A 21,582-nucleotide genomic window follows, 5' to 3' on the forward strand; every position below is an offset into this window, starting at 1 on the left:
ATTTGACAGTCTCAGCAGAAAAGGTCACTAGACACAAACGTGGAGAAAATCCAAATCATTTTACTGGAAAAATAGAATTAAAAAGATGCATGAATAACAGACGATCCTTACAACAGCTGTATACAACAGTCCCCACAGGCTCTGCATCCCAAATGGCACCCTACTCCCTATCTAGCACACTACTTGTCAAAAGTAGTGCACTATACAGGGAATAGGGTGTCATTTGTGACACGTACTAGGACTAGACTTCAGAAGTCATCAAGGTGACATATCTAACTGGCATATTCACACTCCCCAGTAGCTTTAACAGCTACGGAAACCAAAAGTATCCGATTCCCACAACAAACATTCAGCTGTACAGAACAGGAACAGACACATTGGTAGGGTCAGATCCAGGATGGCGCGGTCCGTCTCTGGATTAAGGGGTCAGTCTGAGTCTCCCTCTGCTGTGACCCCTATGGCTCCCACAGCTCCAGCCAGCTCCTCCTCGCTGCCTTTCAGACGATCACCTGGACACACACACATCTATACTTCAGAAAAGGGTCTTGCACAAAATACAAATGAGCTGATATTGGAGTAGAGGAGACATAACTGTAGTGCCACAGCTGCTGTCACCATGTATTCTTCATTGTCTTTAGCTCCTACCGTGTTTATCATTTCACAACAAAACCCCAGGAAGGGCCCATTTTAGATAGTTTTACAGCCACTCCAGACTGAATCTATCCCTTGGTGCTTTCTGATGGAATATGTGGGCTAAAGCCAAATCTATTCTGAGAATGTAGATCACAGGAGGAATCACACCAGTTATGTCAAGTGGCGTCAAGCCTCCCTGGACTCTGGAATCCACAGAACAATTAGACTGATACAGTCAGTAACTCCATGTTCAGACCAGTCATATATAGTCTGATACAGTCAGTAACTCCATGTTCAGACCAGTCGTATATAGTCTGATACAGTCAGTAACTAACTCCACGTTCAGACCAGTCGTATATAGTCTGATACAGTCAGTAACTAACTCCATGTTCAGACCAGTCGTATATAGTCTGATACAGTCAGTAACTCCATGTTCAGACCAGTCATATATAGTCTGATACAGTCAGTAACTAACTCCACGTTCAGACCAGTCATATATAGTCTGATACAGTCAGTAACTAACTCCATGTTCAGACCAGTCGTATATAGTCTGATACAGTCAGTAACTAACTCCATGTTCAGACCAGTCATATATAGTCTGATACAGTCAGTAACTAACTCCATGTTCAGACCAGTCATATATAGTCTGATACAGTCAGTAACTAACTCCATGTTCAGACCAGTCGTATATAGTCTGATACAGTCAGTAACTAACTCCATGTTCAGACCAGTCATATATAGTCTGATACAGTCAGTAACTAACTCCATGTTCAGACCAGTCGTATATAGTCTGATACAGTCAGTAACTAACTCCATGTTCAGACCAGTCGTATATAGTCTGATACAGTCAGTAACTAACTCCATGTTCAGACCAGTCGTATATAGTCTGATACAGTCAGTAACTCCATGTTCAGACCAGTCATATATAGTCTGATACAGTCAGTAACTAACTCCATGTTCAGACCAGTCGTATATAGTCTGATACAGTCAGTAACTAACTCCACGTTCAGACCAGTCGTATATAGTCTGATACAGTCAGTAACTAACTCCATGTTCAGACCAGTCATATATAGTCTGATACAGTCAGTAACTAACTCCATGTTCAGACCAGTCGTATATAGTCTGATACAGTCAGTAACTAACTCCATGTTCAGACCAGTCGTATATAGTCTGATACAGTCAGTAACTAACTCCATGTTCAGACCAGTCATATATAGTCTGATACAGTCAGTAACTAACTCCACGTTCAGACCAGTCGTATATAGTCTGATACAGTCAGCTAACTCCATGTTCAGACCAGTCGTATATAGTCTGATACAGTCAGTAACTAACTCCACGTTCAGACCAGTCGTATATAGTCTGATACAGTCAGTATAACTCCATGTTCAGACCAGTCGTATATAGTCTGATACAGTCAGACTAACTCCACGTTCAGACCAGTCATATATAGTCTGATACAGTCAGATAACTCCATGTTCAGACCAGTCGTATATAGTCTGATACAGTCAGTAACTAACTCCATGTTCAGACCAGTCGTATATAGTCTGATACAGTCAGTAACTCCATGTTCAGACCAGTCGTATATAGTCTGATACAGTCAGAATAACTCCATGTTCAGACCAGTCATATATAGTCTGATACAGTCAGTAACTAACTCCACGTTCAGACCAGTCGTATATAGTCTGATACAGTCAGTAACTCCATGTTCAGACCAGTCGTATATAGTCTGATACAGTCAGACTAACTCCATGTTCAGACCAGTCATATATAGTCTGATACAGTCAGTAACTCCATGTTCAGACCAGTCGTATATAGTCTGATACAGTCAGTAACTCCATGTTCAGACCAGTCATATATAGTCTGATACAGTCAGTAACTAACTCCATGTTCAGACCAGTCATATATAGTCTGATACAGTCAGTAACTAACTCCATGTTCAGACCAGTCATATATAGTCTGATACAGTCAGTAACTAACTCCACGTTCAGACCAGTCATATATAGTCTGATACAGTCAGTAACTAACTCCATGTTCAGACCAGTCGTATATAGTCTGATACAGTCAGTAACTCCACGTTCAGACCAGTCGTATATAGTCTGATACAGTCAGTAACTAACTCCACGTTCAGACCAGTCGTATATAGTCTGATACAGTCAGTAACTCCACGTTCAGACCAGTCATATATAGTCTGATACAGTCAGTAACTAACTCCATGTTCAGACCAGTCATATATAGTCTGATACAGTCAGTAACTCCATGTTCAGACCAGTCGTATATAGTCTGATACAGTCAGTAACTAACTCCATGTTCAGACCAGTCATATATAGTCTGATACAGTCAGTAACTAACTCCATGTTCAGACCAGTCATATATAGTCTGATACAGTCAGTAACTCCATGTTCAGACCAGTCGTATATAGTCTGATACAGTCAGTAACTAACTCCATGTTCAGACCAGTCATATATAGTCTGATACAGTCAGTAACTCCATGTTCAGACCAGTCGTATATAGTCTGATACAGTCAGTAACTAACTCCACGTTCAGACCAGTCATATATAGTCTGATACAGTCAGTAACTAACTCCATGTTCAGACCAGTCATATATAGTCTGATACAGTCAGTAACTAACTCCACGTTCAGACCAGTCATATATAGTCTGATACAGTCAGTAACTAACTCCATGTTCAGACCAGTCATATATAGTCTGATACAGTCAGTAACTCCATGTTCAGACCAGTCATATATAGTCTGATACAGTCAGTAACTAACTCCACGTTCAGACCAGTCGTATATAGTCTGATACAGTCAGTAACTCCATGTTCAGACCAGTCGTATATAGTCTGATACAGTCAGTAACTAACTCCACGTTCAGACCAGTCGTATATAGTCTGATACAGTCAGTAACTCCATGTTCAGACCAGTCATATATAGTCTGATACAGTCAGTAACTCCATGTTCAGACCAGTCATACATAGTCTGATACAGTCAGTAACTAACTCCATGTTCAGACCAGTCATATATAGTCTGATACAGTCAGTAACTAACTCCATGTTCAGACCAGTCGTATATAGTCTGATACAGTCAGTAACTCCACGTTCAGACCAGTCGTATATAGTCTGATACAGTCAGTAACTCCACGTTCAGACCAGTCGTATATAGTCTGATACAGTCAGTAACTCCACGTTCAGACCAGTCATATATAGTCTGATACAGTCAGTAACTCCACGTTCAGACCAGTCATATATAGTCTGATACAGTCAGTAACTCCATGTTCAGACCAGTCATATATAGTCTGATACAGTCAGTAACTCCATGTTCAGACCAGTCATATATAGTCTGATACAGTCAGTAACTAATTCCATGTTCAGACCAGTCATTTAGAGTCTGATACAGTCAGTAACTAACTCCATGTTCAGACCAGTCGTATATAGTCTGATACAGTCAGTAACTCCATGTTCAGACCAGTCATATATAGTCTGATACAGTCAGTAACTAACTCCATGTTCAGACCAGTCATATATAGTCTGATACAGTCAGTAACTAACTCCACGTTCAGACCAGTCATATATAGTCTGATACAGTCAGTAACTCCATGTTCAGACCAGTCATATATAGTCTGATACAGTCAGTAACTCCATGTTCAGACCAGTCGTATATAGTCTGATACAGTCAGTAACTAACTCCACGTTCAGACCAGTCGTATATAGTCTGATACAGTCAGTAACTAACTCCATGTTCAGACCAGTCATATATAGTCTGATACAGTCAGTAACTCCATGTTCAGACCAGTCATATATAGTCTGATACAGTCAGTAACTAACTCCATGTTCAGACCAGTCATATATAGTCTGATACAGTCAGTAACTAACTCCATGTTCAGACCAGTCATATATAGTCTGATACAGTCAGTAACTAACTCCATGTTCAGACCAGTCGTATATAGTCTGATACAGTCAGTAACTAACTCCATGTTCAGACCAGTCGTATATAGTCTGATACAGTCAGTAACTCCATGTTCAGACCAGTCATATATAGTCTGATACAGTCAGTAACTCCATGTTCAGACCAGTCATATATAGTCTGATACAGTCAGTAACTCCATGTTCAGACCAGTCATATATAGTCTGATACAGTCAGTAACTCCATGTTCAGACCAGTCGTATATAGTCTGATACAGTCAGTAACTCCATGTTCAGACCAGTCATATATAGTCTGATACAGTCAGTAACTCCATGTTCAGACCAGTCATATATAGTCCAAGCACACATTCCCTGTATTTAATACAATAACAAATACTCACGGATAAGTTCAGCGATGGCCTTCTGTGTTCTCCTCTCAAGCTTCTCCAGCTTCTTCGCCACGTCTCGCTTCAAATCCCTTCAATCAGAAACAGGACATTAGACCACAACAACAAGGCAAAGGGAAATTAACCAACAATTATACTTGTTATATTATGAAGTATAACGTCTTAGTCAAAATGTCTTACCAATCAGGTTTCCTGGGGGCTAGGTTGGCCAAATCCTATGGAGGAAATATGATCACATGTATTTAAAATGGTGGAAACTTAACATGAACACTAATCAAACAGTAGGCTATCTACTAACTGATCGCAGAGGGCTTTGGATATTTGAACTATTTAAAGATCACTACTTACCACTTCTTCAATGACTGACTCTGGTTTAGCTGCATCTAGCTGGTCCTTCACTTTCTCCTCCACTGGAATAACACAAAGCATGCCTTATGTACAGCTACATCCTGTAATAGTTACAGGACCAGTCAAAAGTTGGACACACCTACTCATTCCAGGGTTTCTCTTTATTTTTACTATTTTCTACATTGTAGAATAATAGTGAAGACATCAAAACTATGAAATAACACATGGAATCATGTAGTAACCAAATAAGTGTTAAACAAATCAAAATATATTTAAAAATGTTAGGTTCTTCAAAGTAGCCACCTTTTGCCTTAATGACAGCTTTACACACTCTTGGCATTCTCTCAACCAGCTTCAGGAGGAATGCTTTTCCAACAGTCTTGGAAGTCCTATATATGCTTTTCCCACATATGCTGAGCACTTGTTGGCTGCTTTTCCTTCACTCGGCGGTCCAACTCATCCCAAACCATCTTAATTTAGTTGAGGTCGGGTGATTGTGGAGGCCAGGTCATCTGATGCAGCACTCCATCACTCTCATTCTTGGTCAAATAGCCCTTACACAGCCTGGAGGTGTGTTGGGTCATTGTCCTGTTGAAAAACAAATGATAGTCCCACTACGCCCAAACCAGATCGGATGGCGTATCGCTGCAGAATGCTGTTGAAGCCATGATGGTTAAACGTGCCTTGAATTCAAACTAAATCAGACAGTGTCACCAGCAACGCACCATCACACCTCCTCCTCCATGCTTCACGGTGAGAATCACACATGCGGAGATCATCCGTTCACCTATTCTCTGTCTCACAAAAACACGGCGGTTGGAACCAAAAATCTCAAATTTGGACTCATCAAACCAAAAGGACAGATTTCCACCGGTCTAATGTCCATTGCTCGTGTTTCTTGGCCGAAGCAAGTCTCTTCTTCTTATTGATGTCCTTTAGTAGTGGTTTCTTTACAGCAATTCGACCATGAAGGCCTGATTCACGCTGTCTCCTCTGAACAGTTGATGTTGAAATGTGTCTGTTTCTTGAACTCTGAAGCATTTATTTGGGCTGCAATTTCTGATGAACTTATCCTCTGCAGCAGAGGTAACTCTGGGTCTTCCATTCCTGTGGCGGTCCTCATGAGAGCCAGTTTCATCATAGCGCTTGATTGTCATTACTCTTTGCTTATTTGAGCTGTTCTTCTCATATTATTGACTTGGTCTTTTACCAAATAGGGCCATCTTCTGTATACCACCCCTACCTTGCCACAACACAACTGAATGTCTCAAACACATTAAGAAGGAAAGAAATTCCACAAATTATCAAGGCCCACCTGTTAATTGAAACTGGCTCTTCAATGCCAAGAGTGTGCAAAGCTGTCATCAAGGCAAAGGGTGGCTACTTCGAAGAATCTCAAATATATTTACATTTGTTTAACACTTTTTTGGTTACTGCATGATTCCATATGTGTTATTTCATAGTTTTGATGTCTTCACTATTATTCTACAATGTAGAAAATAGTAAAAATAAAGAAAAATGAGTAGGTGTGTCCAAACTTTAGACTGGTACTGTATGTACTCAACATCAGCACCACAGCAGTGCCTTCTCCAAGCTATTCTCTGGAAAGATCTCATCACTTCAGATGTCTCACCTGAAGCAGGTTTGGCCTTGGGCACCTGTCTCTCCTTCAGCTCTTCATCCTCTGGGGTGTAGTTCCTCAGCTTCAGCTCTCTGCTCAACACAAACACTGGCTTTACTGCTGTGCATTGGTTTACACCCATAAGCTATACTATAAGCAGGTGTGTGTGTGTGAGAGAGTGAGAGTACGGTAAAGCCCCAGGTGGTGGCAGTGAAGCCACATGTATTAGATCCTACTACAGAACCAGCTGGGGGACCTGAGGAGAGGAGGCAGTCTACAGACCTAAACCAAATGTATTAGGTCCTACTACAGAACCAGCTGGGGGACCTGAGGAGAGGAGGCAGTCTACAGACCTAAACCAAATGTATTAGGTCCTACTACAGAACCAGCTGGGGACCTGAGGAGAGGAGGCAGTCTACAGACCTAAACCAAATGTATTAGGTCCTACTACAGAACCAGCTGAGGGGCCTGAGGAGAGGAGGCAGTCTACAGACCTAAACCAAACACAGCTGCAGTTTGTCGTCTCTGGAGGTTACTATACCAGTCAGGGAATAAGGCCTCCCTTTATTCTGTTGAACACATCTCATTAGCATGATCCATCTGCTCAATGGGTTAGTCTGTCTCCAGCACAGTAGATACCAGCTGAGGAGAGAGCTGGTATCCCACATGCTACGATAGATTGTCATCTATCATCAAGGGCCCTCTTGGTGGAATTCTTTGAGCTTGGATGACATCTGTGTAGGATAGACAGATTGAGCCCAAAGACAGGAGAAAACCCAACCTTCAATGTATGCATCCCAAATCACCCTATTCTCTATATAGGGCCCTGGTCAAGAGTAGTGCACTATATAGGGAATAGTGTACTTTTGGGAACATGTCTTTGAATAGGGATTCCTCCTGAGGGAGTGAACAGTGATCTGAGCATGGATCAGTGTTGAAAGGAAAGAGGGAGACCTAGTCAGTTGTCCAACTAAATGCCTTCAACTGAAATGTGTCTTTTACATTTAACCCAACCCCTCTGAATCAGAGAGGTGTGGAGGAGGGCTGCCTTAATCAACATCCACGGCGTCAGGGAACACTGGGTTAACTGCCTTGTTCAGGGGCAGAACGACTGATTTTTACCTTGTCAGCTCTGGGATTCCATCCAGCAACCTTTCGGGTACTGGCCCAACGCTCTAACCACTAGTTGAGATGTAGGCTATAAGGTAGCTGGAGGAGACAGCAGAGAGCCTGTTGGGGATAGGTCTGGGTGTTGAGATGTAGGCTATAAGGTAGCTGGAGGAGACAGCAGAGAGCCTGTTGGGGATAGGTCTGGGTGTTGAGATGTAGACTATAAGGTAGCTGGAGGAGACAGCAGAGAGCCTGTTGGGGATAGGTCTGGGTGTTGAGATGTAGACTATAAGGTAGCTGGAGGAGACAGCAGAGAGCCTGTTGGGGATAGGTCTGGGTGTTGAGATGTAGGCTATAAGGTAGCTGGAGGAGACAGCCTGTTGGGGATTTGTCTGGGTGTTGAGATGTAGGCTATAAGGTAGCTGGAGGAGACAGCAGAGAGCCTGTTGGGGATAGGTCTGGGTGTTGAGATGTAGACTATAAGGTAGCTGGAGGAGACAGCCTGTTGGGGATAGGTCTGGGTGTTGAGATGTAGGCTATAAGGTAGCTGGAGGAGACAGCCTGTTGGGGATAGGTCTGGGTGTTGAGATGTAGGCTATAAGGTAGCTGGAGGAGACAGCAGAGAGCCTGTTGGGGGATAAGGCATCTATGAGAGCTAGCAGTCAACCAACAGGCAGGTCAATACTTGTGTGGATCCAGGCTGGAATGCTGTCATACTCTGGTCCACCACAGCTCAAAGCAGTCAGCTCAGAGCTACAGTGCATTCGTGCAGACCCCTTGACATTTTGTTATGTTACAGCCTTATTCTAAAATGGATTCATTGTTTCCCCTCGTCAACCTACACACAATACCCCGTAATGACAAAGTGAAAACAGGTTCGCAAATTTATTAAGAATAAAAAACAGAAATACCTTATGTAAGTATTCAGAACCTTTGCTGTTAAACTCTAAATTGATCTCAGGTGCATCCTGTTTCCATTGCTCATCCTTCAGATGTTTCTACAACTTGGAGTCCACCTGTGGTAAATTCAACATGATTTGGAAGGGAACATTCCTGTCTATATGAGGTCCCACAGTTGACAGTGCATGTCACAGCAAAAACCAAGCCATGAGGTCGAAGGAATTGTCCGTAGAGATTCAAGACAGGATTGTGTCGAGGCACAGATCTGGGGAAGGGTACCAAAACATTTCTGCAGCATTGAAGGTCCCCAAGAACACAGTGACCTCCATCAGTCTTAAAAATGGAAGAAGTTTGGAGCCACCAAGCTGGCCGCATGGCCAAATTGAGCAATCGGGGGAGAAGGGCCTTGGTCAGGGAGGTGACCAAGAACCCGATGGTTACTCTGACAGAGCTCCAGAGTTCCTCTGTGAAGATAGGAGAACCTTCCAGAAGGCCAAACATCTCTGCAGCACTCCATCAAATCAGGCCTTCATGGTAGAATGGCCAGACGGAAGCCACTCCTTAGTAAAAGGCACATGACAGCCCACTTGGAGTTTGCCAAAAAGGCACCTAAAGGACTCTCAGACCATGAGAAACAAGATTCTCTGGTCTGATGAAACCAAGATTGAACTCCTTAGCCTGAATGCCAAGTGTCACATTTGGAGGAAACCTGGCACCATCCCTACGGTGAAGCATGGTGGTGGCAGCATCAGGCTGTGGGGATGTTTTTCAGCGGCAGGGACTGGGAGACTAATCAGGATCGAGGGAAAGATGAACGGAGCAAAGTACAGAGAGATTCTTGATGAAAACCTGCTCAAGAGCACTCAGGACCTCAGACTGGGGCGAAGGTTCACCTTCCAACCGGACAACGCAGGAGTGGCTTGGAGACAAGTCTCTGAATGTCCTTGAGTGGCCCAGCCAGAGCCCAGACTTGAACCTGATCGAACATCTCTGGAGAGACCTGAAAATAGCTATGCAGTGACGCTCCCCATCCAACCTGACAGAGCTTGAGAAGATCTGCAGAGAAGAATGGGAGAAACTCGACAAATACAGGTGTGCCAAGCTTGTAGCGTCGTACCCAAGAAGACTTGAGGCTGTAATCCCTGCCAAAGGTGCTTCAACAAAGTACTGAGTAAAGGGTCTGAATACTTATGTAAATGTGATATTTCCGTTTTTTCTTTTTAATAAACTTACCAACATTTCTACAAACCTGTTTTTGCCTTGTCATTATGGGGTATTGTGTGTAGATAAGGATTTTTTTATTTTTAAGAAAAAGGCTGTAATGTAATAAAATAACCTACAGGCTGGCCCTAGTGGTCAGAAAATGGGAGAAAACGGGACTGTTCATAATCGATCAGGCTACATGAAAGCAACAGGAAGACTTTGAGGACAACCACGTTTGCTCCATCACAACCATCTTGGCCTTTGATACCGCTGTTCTGCAATCTGAGCTCCCATGCAATTTTAATCACTACATGGTTGGTCACAAGATATCGCTCTCAGAAGACTAACAGAGGGGTGGAAAAAACATTTTCCAAGTCGCAAAGTGTTTGTAACCAGCGTCCATACCACAGCCAGTACTGTTCCACTCTCTTCAGAAGTACTTCCTGAGTTTGACCCACAAAACAAAACACACAAACCCAGACTGCATCCCACACGGCACCCATAGGGCTCTTATCAGAAGCAGTGCACTAAATAGGGGATAGTGTGCCATTTGGAATGCAGCAGAGTGATTTGCAATGGCCGGCCTGTGAGTGCACTGCCAGCCCAGTGCTGCCTGGACTATCATTAAACATAAACAATGGAAAAACACGTCTGTCGTGTAGGAGGGAGGGAGGAAGAGATGGCTGCTCTTGTTCCTGCAGCTGAAACACAGAGCGCAGTCAGCTGCAGGCTATTTGTGCAGCTATTGTTTAACACAGGACACCTGCTCCAACCCAGAGTAAACACTGAACACAGGACACCTGCTCCAACCCAGAGTAAACACAGGACACCTGACTGGGAGGATGAGGTGCATTGGGAGACCTTGGGCTAATTCACTATAGGCACCCATCTGGAACAAAAACTGACAAACTACCTGAACTTGTCCTACATGAAATGCTTGTTTCCGTTTTCTGTACTAAAGAAAAGGACCCAGGAGAAACTAACCTGTGTCGCTCCTCTTCAGCTTCCTCCTCAGCCCGGTCCCTCTTCCTGTCTGGCTCCCCGTCCTCTCCATCTCTCACCTGTCAGGTGACAAAACACCGGGCTATTAAAAAAGGTGACAAAACATTGGGTTACCGAGGTGACAAAACATTGGGTTACCGAGGTGACAAAACACCGGGCTACCGAGGTGACAAAACACCGGGCTAACGAGGTGACAAAACACCGGGTTACCGAGGTGACAAAACACCGGGCTACAGAGGTGACAAACAGCGGGTTACTGAGGTGACAAACACCGGGTTACAGTGCGCATTAAGCAGCACTGCTGCTAAATCATGGCTGCCACTGCAAAATAATCTAAAAAAATAATTATATACTTTTTAGGATGGTCAAATGTTTTCAGTATAAACTTAAATTACTAAAACCAGATATATAGTATGTAGAAAAAAATAAAGGGAACACTAAAATAACACATCCTAGATCTGAATGAATGAAATAATCTTATTAAATACTTTTTTCTTTACATAGTTGAATGTGCTGACAACAAAATCACACAAAAATAATACATGGAAATCCAATTTATCAACCCATGGAGGTCTGGATTTGGAGTCACACTCAAAACTAAAGTGGAAAACCACACTACAGGCTGATCCAACTTTTGATGTAATGTCCTTAAAACAAGTCAAAACGAGGCTCAGTAGTGTGTGTGGCCTCCACGTGCCTGTATGACCTCCCTACAACGCCTGGGCATGCTCCTGATGAGGTGGCGGATGGTCTCCTGAGGGATCTCCTCCCAGACCTGGACTAAAGCATCCGCCAACTCCTGGACAGTCTGTGGTGCAACGTGGCATTGGTGGATGGAGCGAGACATGATGTCCCAGATGTGCTCAATTGGATTCAGGTCTGGGGAACGGGCCAGTCCATAGCATCAATGCCTTCCTCTTGCAGGAACTGCTGACACACTCCAGCCACATGAGGTCTAGCATTGTCTTGCAATAGGAGGAACCCAGGGCCAACCGCACCAGTATATGGTCTCACAAGGGGTCTGAGGATCTCATCTCGGTACCTAATGGCAGTCAGGCTACCTCTGGCGAGCACATGGAGGGCTGTGCGGCCCCCCAAAGAAATGCCACCCCACACCATGACTGACCCATCGCCAAACCGGTCATGCTGGAGGATGTTGCAGGCAGCAGAACGTTCTCCACGGCGTCTCCAGACTCTGTCACGTCTGTCACATGTGCTCAGTGTGAATCTGCTTTCATCTGTGAAGAGCACAGGGCGCCAGTGGCGAATTTGCCAATTTTGGTGTTCTCTGGCAAATGCCAAACGTCCTGCACGGTGTTGGGATGTTAGCACAACCCCCACCTGTGGACATCGGGCCCTCATACCACCCACATGGAGTCTGTTTCTGACCGTTTGAGCAGACACATGCATATTTGTAGCCTGCTGGAGGTCATTTTGCAGGGCTCTGGCAGTGCTCCTCCTGCTCCTCCTTGCACAAAGGCAGAGGTAGCGGTCCTGCTGCTGGGTTGTTGCCCTCCTACGGCCTCCTTCACGTCTCCTGATGTACGGGCCTGTCTCCTGGTAGTGCCTCCATGATCTGGACACTACGCTGACAGACACAGCAAAACTTTTTGCCACAGCTCGCATTGATGTGCCATCCTGGATGAGCTGCACTACCTGAGCCACTTGTGTGGGTTGTAGACTCCGTCTCATGCTACCACTAGAGTGAAAGCACCGCCAGCATTCAAAAGTGACCAAAACATTAGCCAGGAAGCATAGGAACTGAGAAGTGGTCTGTGGTTACCACCTGCAGAACCACTCCTTTATTGGGGGTGTCTTGCTAATTGCCTATAATTTCCACCTGTTGTCTATTCCATTTGCACAACAGCATGTGAAATTTATTGTCAATCAGTGTTGCTTCCTAAGTGGACAGTTTGATTTCACAGAAGTGTGATTGACTTGGAGTTACATTGTTGTTTAAGTGTTCCCTTTATTTTTTTGAGCAGTATATATATATATATATATATATATATATATATATATATATATATATATATATATATAAACACACATATACTACCATTCAAAAGTTTGGGGTCAATTAGAAAAGTTCTGAAAGAAAAGCACTTTTTTGTCCAATAAAATATCAAAATGCTCAGAAATACAGTGTAGACATTGTTAATGTTGTAAATGACTATTGTAGCTGGAAAGTGCAGATTTTTTTAAAATGGATTATCTACATAGGCGTACAGAGGCTCATTATCAGCAACCATCACTTCTGTGTTCCAATGGCACGTTGTGTTAGCTAATCCAACTTTATCATTTTAAAAAGGCTAATTGATCATTAGAAAACCCTTTTGCAATTATGTTAGCACAGCTGAAAACTGTTGCTCTGATTAAAGAAGCAACTGGCCTTCTTTAGACTAGTTGAGTATCTGGAGCATCAGCATGTGGGTTTGATTAGCGGCTCAAAATGGCGTGAAACAAAGAACTTTCTTCTGAAACTCGTCAGTCTATTCTTGTTCTGAGAAATGAAGGCTATTCCATGCGAGAAATTGCCAAGAAACTGAAGATCTGGTACAATGCTGTGTACTTCTCCCTTCACAGAACAGCGCAAACTGTCTCTAACCAGAATAGAAAGAGTGGGAGGCCTCAGTGCACAACTGAGAAGTGGACAAGTACATTAGAGTGTCTAGTTTGAGAAATAGACGCCTCACAAGTCCTCAACTGGCAGCTTCATTAAATAGTACTGCAAAACACCAGTCTCAACAGTGAAGAGGTGACTCCGGGATGCTGGCCTTCTAGGCAGAGTTGCAAAAGAAAAAGCCAGATCTCAGACTGGCCAATAAAAAGAAAAGATTAAGATGTGCAAAAGAACAGACACTGGACAGAGGAAGACAGGAAAAATGTGTTATGGACAGACAAATCTAAGTTTGTCACAAATGAGAACATTCGTGAGACGCAGAAAATATGTTGGAGGAGGCAATGTGATGGTCTGGGGGTGCTTTGGTGGTGGTAAAGTGGGAGATTTGTACAGGGGAAAAGGGATCTTGAAGATGGAAGGCTATCACTCCATTTTGAATCGCCATGCCATACCCTGTAGACGGCACTTAATTGGAGCCAATTTCCTCCTACAACAAGACAATGACCCAAAGCACAGCTCCAAACTATGCAAGAACTATTTAGGGAAGAAGCAGTCAGCTGGTATTCTGTCTATAATGGAGTGGCCAGCACAGTCACTGGATCTCAACCCTATTGAGCTGTTGTGGGAGCAGCTTGACCGTATGGTACGTAAGAAGTACCCATCAAGCCAATCCAACTTGTGGGAGGTGCTTCAGATGACCTCAACAAATGGACCACTAGAATACCAAAGGTCTGCAGGGCTGGTATTGCTGCAAATGGACCACTAGAATACCAAAGGTCTGCAGGGCTGGTATTGCTGCAAATGGACCACTAGAATACCAAAGGTCTGCAGGGCTGGTATTGCTGCAAATGGACCACTAGAATACCAAAGGTCTGCAGGGCTGGTATTGCTGCAAATGGACCACTAGAATACCAAAGGTCTGCAGGGCTGGTATTGCTGCAAATGTACCACTAGAATACCAAAGGTCTGCAGGGCTGGTATTGCTGCAAATGTACCACTAGAATACCAAAGGTCTGCAGGGCTGGTATTGCTGCAAATGGACCACTAGAATACCAAAGGTCTGCAGGGCTGGTATTGCTGCAAATGGACCACTAGAATACCAAAGGTCTGCAGGGCTGGTATTGCTGCAAATGGACCACTAGAATACCAAAGGTCTGCAGGGCTGGTATTGCTGCAAATGGAGGATTCTTTGACAAAAGTTTGAAGGACACAATTATTATTTCTTTTTTTTTTTTTAATCATTATTTATAACCTTGTCAACATCTTGACTATATTTCCTATTTATTTTGCAACTAATTTCATGTATGTTTCCATGGAAAACAAGGACATTTCTAAGTGACCCCAAACTTTTGAACAGTAGTATGTATGTATGTATGTTTTAATAAGATAATCTTTGAGAATTAAAAACCACTAAAAAAAGCAGTCGGGGAGAATCTAAAATTCCCCAAATGGCATGGTCCCCCCATTAAGTTTGTTTTAAGGTTTGAGTCACTAGTCCCCTGTCCCCACTAGACAGTAAGTAATAAGGATCATGTCTTCCTTCAAGGCTAACTTCTCTCCAGGACACTAACACAATACTTTGTTTTACTGCTGCTGTTTCATTATGTTACTTTTATTACCTTTTTTTTAAATTTATTTTTAACTTAAACTTATTTTTCTTTAAAAGTTTTTAAAGCATTGTTGGTTAAGAGCGTGTCAGTAAGCATTTCACTGTAAGGTCTAGTACATCTGTTGTATTCGGTGCATGTGACAAATACAATTTCATTTGATGATTCATTACCTTTTTGAGGTAGGCCCATTTGATGATTCATTACCTTTTTGAGGTAGGCCCATTTGGGATTCAAATAGAAACGTTACATTATGGGCTTGAGTAACATGGGTTTGAGGGCTGTGAAATACAAATAATGAGATCCTTGAAAAACATAGGAGTTGGTCTGAAAAATCAATACAGCCTAACTGTCACGCAAACTGTGATGGAGTTAGTAAAACTATCCAGGCCACAAGACAGGAGTGGTTCCCTGTATGAAAACATGTCACCATAAAACATACACATGTAAACAAAAAGTCGTTTTTTTAAAATATCAGAACATTGTTGACCGTGACCCAAGTCACAAAACATAACAATGAGGACTAGCAGGACTCCTCCCAGTCCTGCGTTTTCCTGGAGAGGCTTCCTGTCCACCAGCTGGAACAATCAAAACGGACTCATTCTCCAGTACAGTACAACAATCACATGCTGCAGGAATGTCAACAGCCGTTCATCAAGAATAGCCAAGCTGCTGGGCCAAGCCCACTGGTGTTCCCCTTCAACAGGGCGGTCACTGGCTGGCTTAGCCAAACACACTGAAGGACATTCCCTGATTGTGTTGCAAATGGCAACCTAGTCAACAGAGCCCTGGTCAAAAGAAGTGCACTATATAGGGCGTAGGGTGCCATTTGGGAGGGAGACCAATTCTAACGGCCAAAACGGTGACTTGCTTGCCCTTGGAACAAACAACACATATAGTGTCATTTGGAGGACATTTGCAGCAGTAGAACAAGCAGCATATAGTGTCATTTGGAGGACGTTTACAGCAGTACAACAAGCAGCATATAGTGTCATTTGGAGGACGTTTACAGCAGTAGAACAAGCAGCATATAGTGTCATTTGGAGGACGTTTACAGCAGTAGAACAAGCAGCATATAGTGTCATTTGGAGGACGTTTACAGCAGTAGAACAAGCAGCATATAGTGTCATTTGGAGGACGTTTACAGCAGTAGAACAAGCAGCATATAGTGTCATTTGGAGGACGTTTACAGCAGTAGAACAAGCAGCATATAGTGTCATTTGGAGGACGTTTACAGCAGTAGAACAAGCAGCATATAGTGTCATTTGGAGGACGTTTACAGCAGTAGAACAAGCAGCATATAGTGTCATTTGGAGGACGTTTACAGCAGTAGAACAAGCAGCATATAGTGTCATTTGGAGGACGTTTACAGCAGTAGAACAAGCAGCATATAGTGTCATTTGGAGGACGTTTACAGCAGTAGAACAAGCAGCATATAGTGTCATTTGGAGGACGTTTACAGCAGTAGAACAAGCAGCATATAGTGTCATTTGGAGGGACGTTTACAGCAGTAGAACAAGCAGCATATAGTGTCATTTGGAGGACGTTTACAGCAGTAGAACAAGCAGCATATAGTGTCATTTGGAGGACGTTTACAGCAGTAGAACAAGCAGCATATAGTGTCATTTGGAGGACGTTTACAGCAGTAGAACAAGCAGCATATAGTGTCATTTGGAGGACGTTTACAGCAGTAGAACAAGCAGCATATAGTGTCATTTGGAGGACGTTTACAGCAGTAGAACAAGCAGCATATAGTGTCATTTGGAGGACGTTTACAGCAGTAGAACAAGCAGCATATAGTGTCATTTGGAGGACGTTTACAGCAGTAGAACAAGCAGCATATAGTGTCATTTGGAGGACGTTTACAGCAGTAGAACAAGCAGCATATAGTGTCATTTGGAGGACGTTTACGGCAGTAGAACAAGCAGCATATAGTGTCATTTGGAGGACGTTTACAGCAGTAGAACAAGCAGCATATAGTGTCATTTGGAGGACGTTTACAGCAGTAGAACAAGCAGCATATAGTGTCATTTGGAGGATGTTTACAGCAGTAGAACAAGCAGCATATAGTGTCATTTGGAGGACGTTTACAGCAGTAGAACAAGCAGCATATAGTGTCATTTGGAGGACGTTTACAGCAGTAGAACAAGCAGCATATAGTGTCATTTGGAGGACGTTTACAGCAGTAGAACAAGCAGCATATAGTGTCATTTGGAGGACGTTTACAGCAGCAGAACAAGCAGCATATAGTGTCATTTGGAGGACGTTTACAGCAGTAGAACAAGCAGCATATAGTGTCATTTGGAGGACGTTTACAGCAGTACAACAAGCAGCATATAGTGTCATTTGGAGGACGTTTACAGCAGTACAACAAGCAGCATATAGTGTCATTTGGAGGACATTTACAGCAGTAGAACAAAAAAACTATGTAAACAACAAGACTGAGGCTCAAGGAGGAAGCTGTTAAGTGGACTTTGGTTGTGTTGGTCGCACTCAGTCACACTGGTAGACTACATACAGTGTGTGTGTGTGTAACTGATAAAAGCCAAACTCTTTTAGGCATAGGGACCGGCATAGGGACCGGCATAGGGACCGGCATAGGGACCAGCATAGGGACCAGCATAGGGACCGGCATAGGGACCGGCATAGGGACCGGCATAGGGACCGGCATAGGGACCAGCATAGGGACCAGCATAGGGACATTTACAAGAACTGACTGATGGTGGCTCAATGTCAAATCAATTTGTCACATGCTTGGTAAACAACAGGTGTGGACTAACAGTGAAATGCTTGGTAAACAACAGGTGTGGACTAACAGTGAAATGCTTGGTAAACAACAGGTGTGGACTAACAGTGAAATGCTTGGTAAACAACAGGTGTGGACTAACAGTGAAATGCTTGGTAAACAACAGGTGTGGACTAACAGTGAAATGCTGACTCACGGGCCTTCACAACCATGTAGAGAGAAAGAATTGAGAAATAATAGAAAAGTTAAACACATAATAATAAATACACAATGAGTAACGATAACTTGGCTGTATACACAAGGTACCAGTACCTAGTCGATTTGCAGGGGTACGAGGTAACTGAGGTAGATATGTACATATAACTAGGAATAAAGTGACATATAACTAGGAATAAAGTGACATATAACTAGGAATAAAGTGACATATAACTAGGAATAAAGTGACATAAATAGTAGCAGCAGTGTATGTTATTAGTCAAAAAAGTTAGTGCAAAAAAAGGGTCAATGGAGATCATTAAATATTTTACTAAATAGCTACCCGGACTAACTATTAAGCAGTTTTATGGCTTGGGGGGGGGGGGTAGGGTAGGGACATCCCAAGGATCCCTATCTCAGTCTGATGTCCCTACATGCTTCAAGATGTCCACCATTGTTCCTGTACCCAAGAAAGCAAAGGTGACTAAACTAAATGACTATCACCCCGTAGCACTCACTTCTGTCATCATGAAGTGCTTCGAGAGACTAGTTAAGGATCATATCACCTCCATCTTACCTGACACCCTAGACCCAGTTCCATTTGCTTACCACCCCAATAGATCCACAGACGATGCCATCGCACTGCCCTATCCCATCTGGACAAGAGGAATACCTATGTCAGAACACTCATTGACTATAGCTCAGCCTTCAACATTATAGTACCCTCCAAGCGCATCATTAAACTCGGCGCCCTAGGTCTGATCACGGCCCTGTGCAACTGGTTCTTGGCCACCCCCAGGTGGTGAAGGTAGGAAACAACCCCTCCACTTCACTGATCCTTAACACAGGGGCCCCACAAGGGTGCGTGCTCAGCCCCCACCTGTACTCCCTGTTCACCCATTACTGCATGGCCATGCACGCCTCCAACTCAATCATCAAGTTTGCAGACGTCAACAGTAGTAGGCCTGACTACCAACAATGACTAGACAGCCTACAGGGAGGAAGTGAGGACCCTGGCGGAGTGGTGCCAAGATAATAACCACTCTCTCAACAAAATGAAGGAACTGATCATGGACTTCAGGAAACAGCAGAGGGCGCATGCCCCGATCCATATCGACTGGACCGCAGTGGAGAAGGTGGAAAGCTTCAAGTTCCTCGGCTTCAAGTTGCAAAGCTCCAAGTTGCTTAACTTGGGGCGGCAGGTAGCCTAGTGATTAGAGCGTTGGACTAGTAACCGAAAGGTTGCTGATGAGGTAAAACCACCTAATACGGCAACTGCACCGCCACATGGCTCTCCAGAGGGCGGTGCGGTCTGCCCAACGCATCACCGGGGGCACACTACCTGCCCTCCAGGACATCTACAGCACCCGATGTTACTGGAAGGCCAAAAATATCATCAAGGACATCTACCACCCGAGCCACAGCCTGTTCACCCCGCTATCATCCAGAAGGCGAGGTCAGTACAGGTGCATCAAAGCTGAGACTGAGAGACTGAAAAAGCTTATATCTGAAGGCCATCAGACTGTTAAATAGCCATCACTACCCGGTTACTCAACCCTGTGCCTTAGAGGCTGCTGCCCCATATACATAGACATGGACACATTGGCCACTTTAATAATGGAACACTAGTCACTTCAATAATGTTTACATACTGCTTTACTCATCTCATATGTATATACTGTATTCTATTCTACTGTATTTTAGTCAATGCCACTCCGACATTTGCTCGTCCTAATATTTATATATTTCTTAATTCCATTCTCTAACTTTTAGATGTGTGTGTATTGTTGTGAATTGTTAGATACTACTGCACTGTTGGAGCTAGGAACACAAGCATTTTGCTACACCCGCAATAATGTCTGCTAAATATGTGTTTCCAATACAATTTGATTAGGAAGTCCAGGATCCAGTTGCAGTCGGAGGTGTTCAGTTCCAGGGTCCTTAGCTTAGTGATGAGCTTGGAGGGCACTATGGTGTTGAACTCTGCACTGTGACCTTAGCTTAGTGATGAGCTTGGAGGGCACTATGGTGTTGAACTCTGCACTGTGACCTTAGCTTAGTGATGAGCTTGGAGGGCACTATGGTGTTGAACTCTGCACTGTGACCTTGGCTTAGTGATGAGCTTGGAGGGCACTATGGTGTTGAACTCTGCACTGTGACCTTAGCTTAGTGATGAGCTTGGAGGGCACTATGGTGTTCAACTCTGCACTGTGACCTTAGCTTAGTGATGAGCTTGGAGGGCTCTATGGTGTTGAACGCTGCACTTTGACGTTAGTCAATGTATTCTTACATGAACAGATTGCGTCATCTGTGGATCTGTTGGGGCGGTATGCGAATTGGACTGGGTCCAGGGTGTCTGGGATGATGGTGTTGATGTGAGCCATGACCAGCCTTTCAAAACATATCATGGTTACAGATGTGCTCACTAAGGGGCGAGTCATTTAGACAGGTTGTTGCTAGCAAATCCCATGACCAGTTATCAAAACAACTCGAGAGAACAAAATTGAGCATTCTCATCTAATATCAACAGTTGATTAATGAACTAACATGTTTTAGTAAATTATCCCATCATAGCTGGCTAGCTAATTTCACCATCAGTTCACAACTAGCTAACTAGCATAGCAAGCTAATACAGACAGCTAGTTAGCTAGCCTAGTAGTTATCTAACTAGATAACCATGTAGAATCTGTTATTTGAGATTCCAGTTAATCCGTTTTGCACAGCTAACGTTAGCTAGCTATGTACATTTCAAACGAATGTCAAGAGCAATGCTGTGTGTAATTAGCTCCTGTTATTTCCATCAGCTAGCTAACGTTACCTAGCTAACTCAAACAGCTGGTAGCGAGCTTGCTAATTCTATGTTTGTACTGTTTACAACACAGACAATGTTATTGCTGGGTGATACTCACTTGAAGTTGTCGACCTCTCAAAGCTTTAAGTCTTTCTTTCCTTTTTAATGCTTGTTCCTGCAGTGAACCAACCGATTGCTCCATTTTTGTTTCACGTTGTGTTGAAGTGGTTCGGAAATCGATTCATAGGACTAGCTAGTAGCAACTCTCAAAGGTTTAGAAGCGAGTGCTGAGCGCATCGATTCATGGCCTGAACATCTGAGCAAATAGGCAGGCTACTGGGGGATACTGTATTAAATGATGTGCAAAATAATAACACACTAATATAGTCAGAATATCTTATAAAATATGTATTTTTTTTAAACCTATGCATTTACTAGAGCAAAATTAGAAGGAAAAAATTATTCCAAATTAGAAAGGCTGCAAAGCCTGCAATAAT

The 21,582-nt window shown here is 43.4% G+C and overlaps 1 protein-coding gene across 1 annotated transcript; it reads right to left on the reverse strand.

The window, feature by feature from the left end:
- Positions 1-40: 40 nt before the first annotated feature.
- On the reverse strand, positions 41-21,366 carry LOC106598619 (coiled-coil domain-containing protein 12). Its single transcript, XM_045719231.1, has 7 exons — positions 21,204-21,366; positions 11,106-11,182; positions 6,921-7,000; positions 5,288-5,349; positions 5,120-5,154; positions 4,934-5,010; positions 41-509 (listed from the first exon to the last, which is right to left on the reverse strand). Exons 1-7 carry the CDS (start codon positions 21,285-21,287, stop codon positions 427-429), a joined length of 498 nt encoding a protein of 165 aa, XP_045575187.1. The 5' UTR covers positions 21,288-21,366; the 3' UTR covers positions 41-426.
- Between the last annotated feature and the right edge of the window lie 216 nt (positions 21,367-21,582).

This window comes from Salmo salar, chromosome ssa05 (genome assembly GCF_905237065.1).
Source record: "Salmo salar chromosome ssa05, Ssal_v3.1, whole genome shotgun sequence".
NCBI lineage: Eukaryota > Metazoa > Chordata > Actinopteri > Salmoniformes > Salmonidae > Salmo > Salmo salar.

Bases quoted from the DNA above. Each gene is read 5' to 3' on its own strand.
- LOC106598619 (XM_045719231.1), bottom strand. From the start codon at position 21,287: ATGGAGCAATCGGTTGGTTCACTGCAGGAACAAGCATTAAAAAGGAAA. The intron at 11,183-21,203 runs GTGAGTATCACC...GTCACCTGACAG, and splicing joins TGAGAGGTCGACAACTTCAA to GTGAGAGATGGAGAGGACGG. The intron at 5,011-5,119 runs GTAAGACATTTT...TTCTGATTGAAG, and splicing joins GCCCCCAGGAAACCTGATTG to GGATTTGAAGCGAGACGTGG.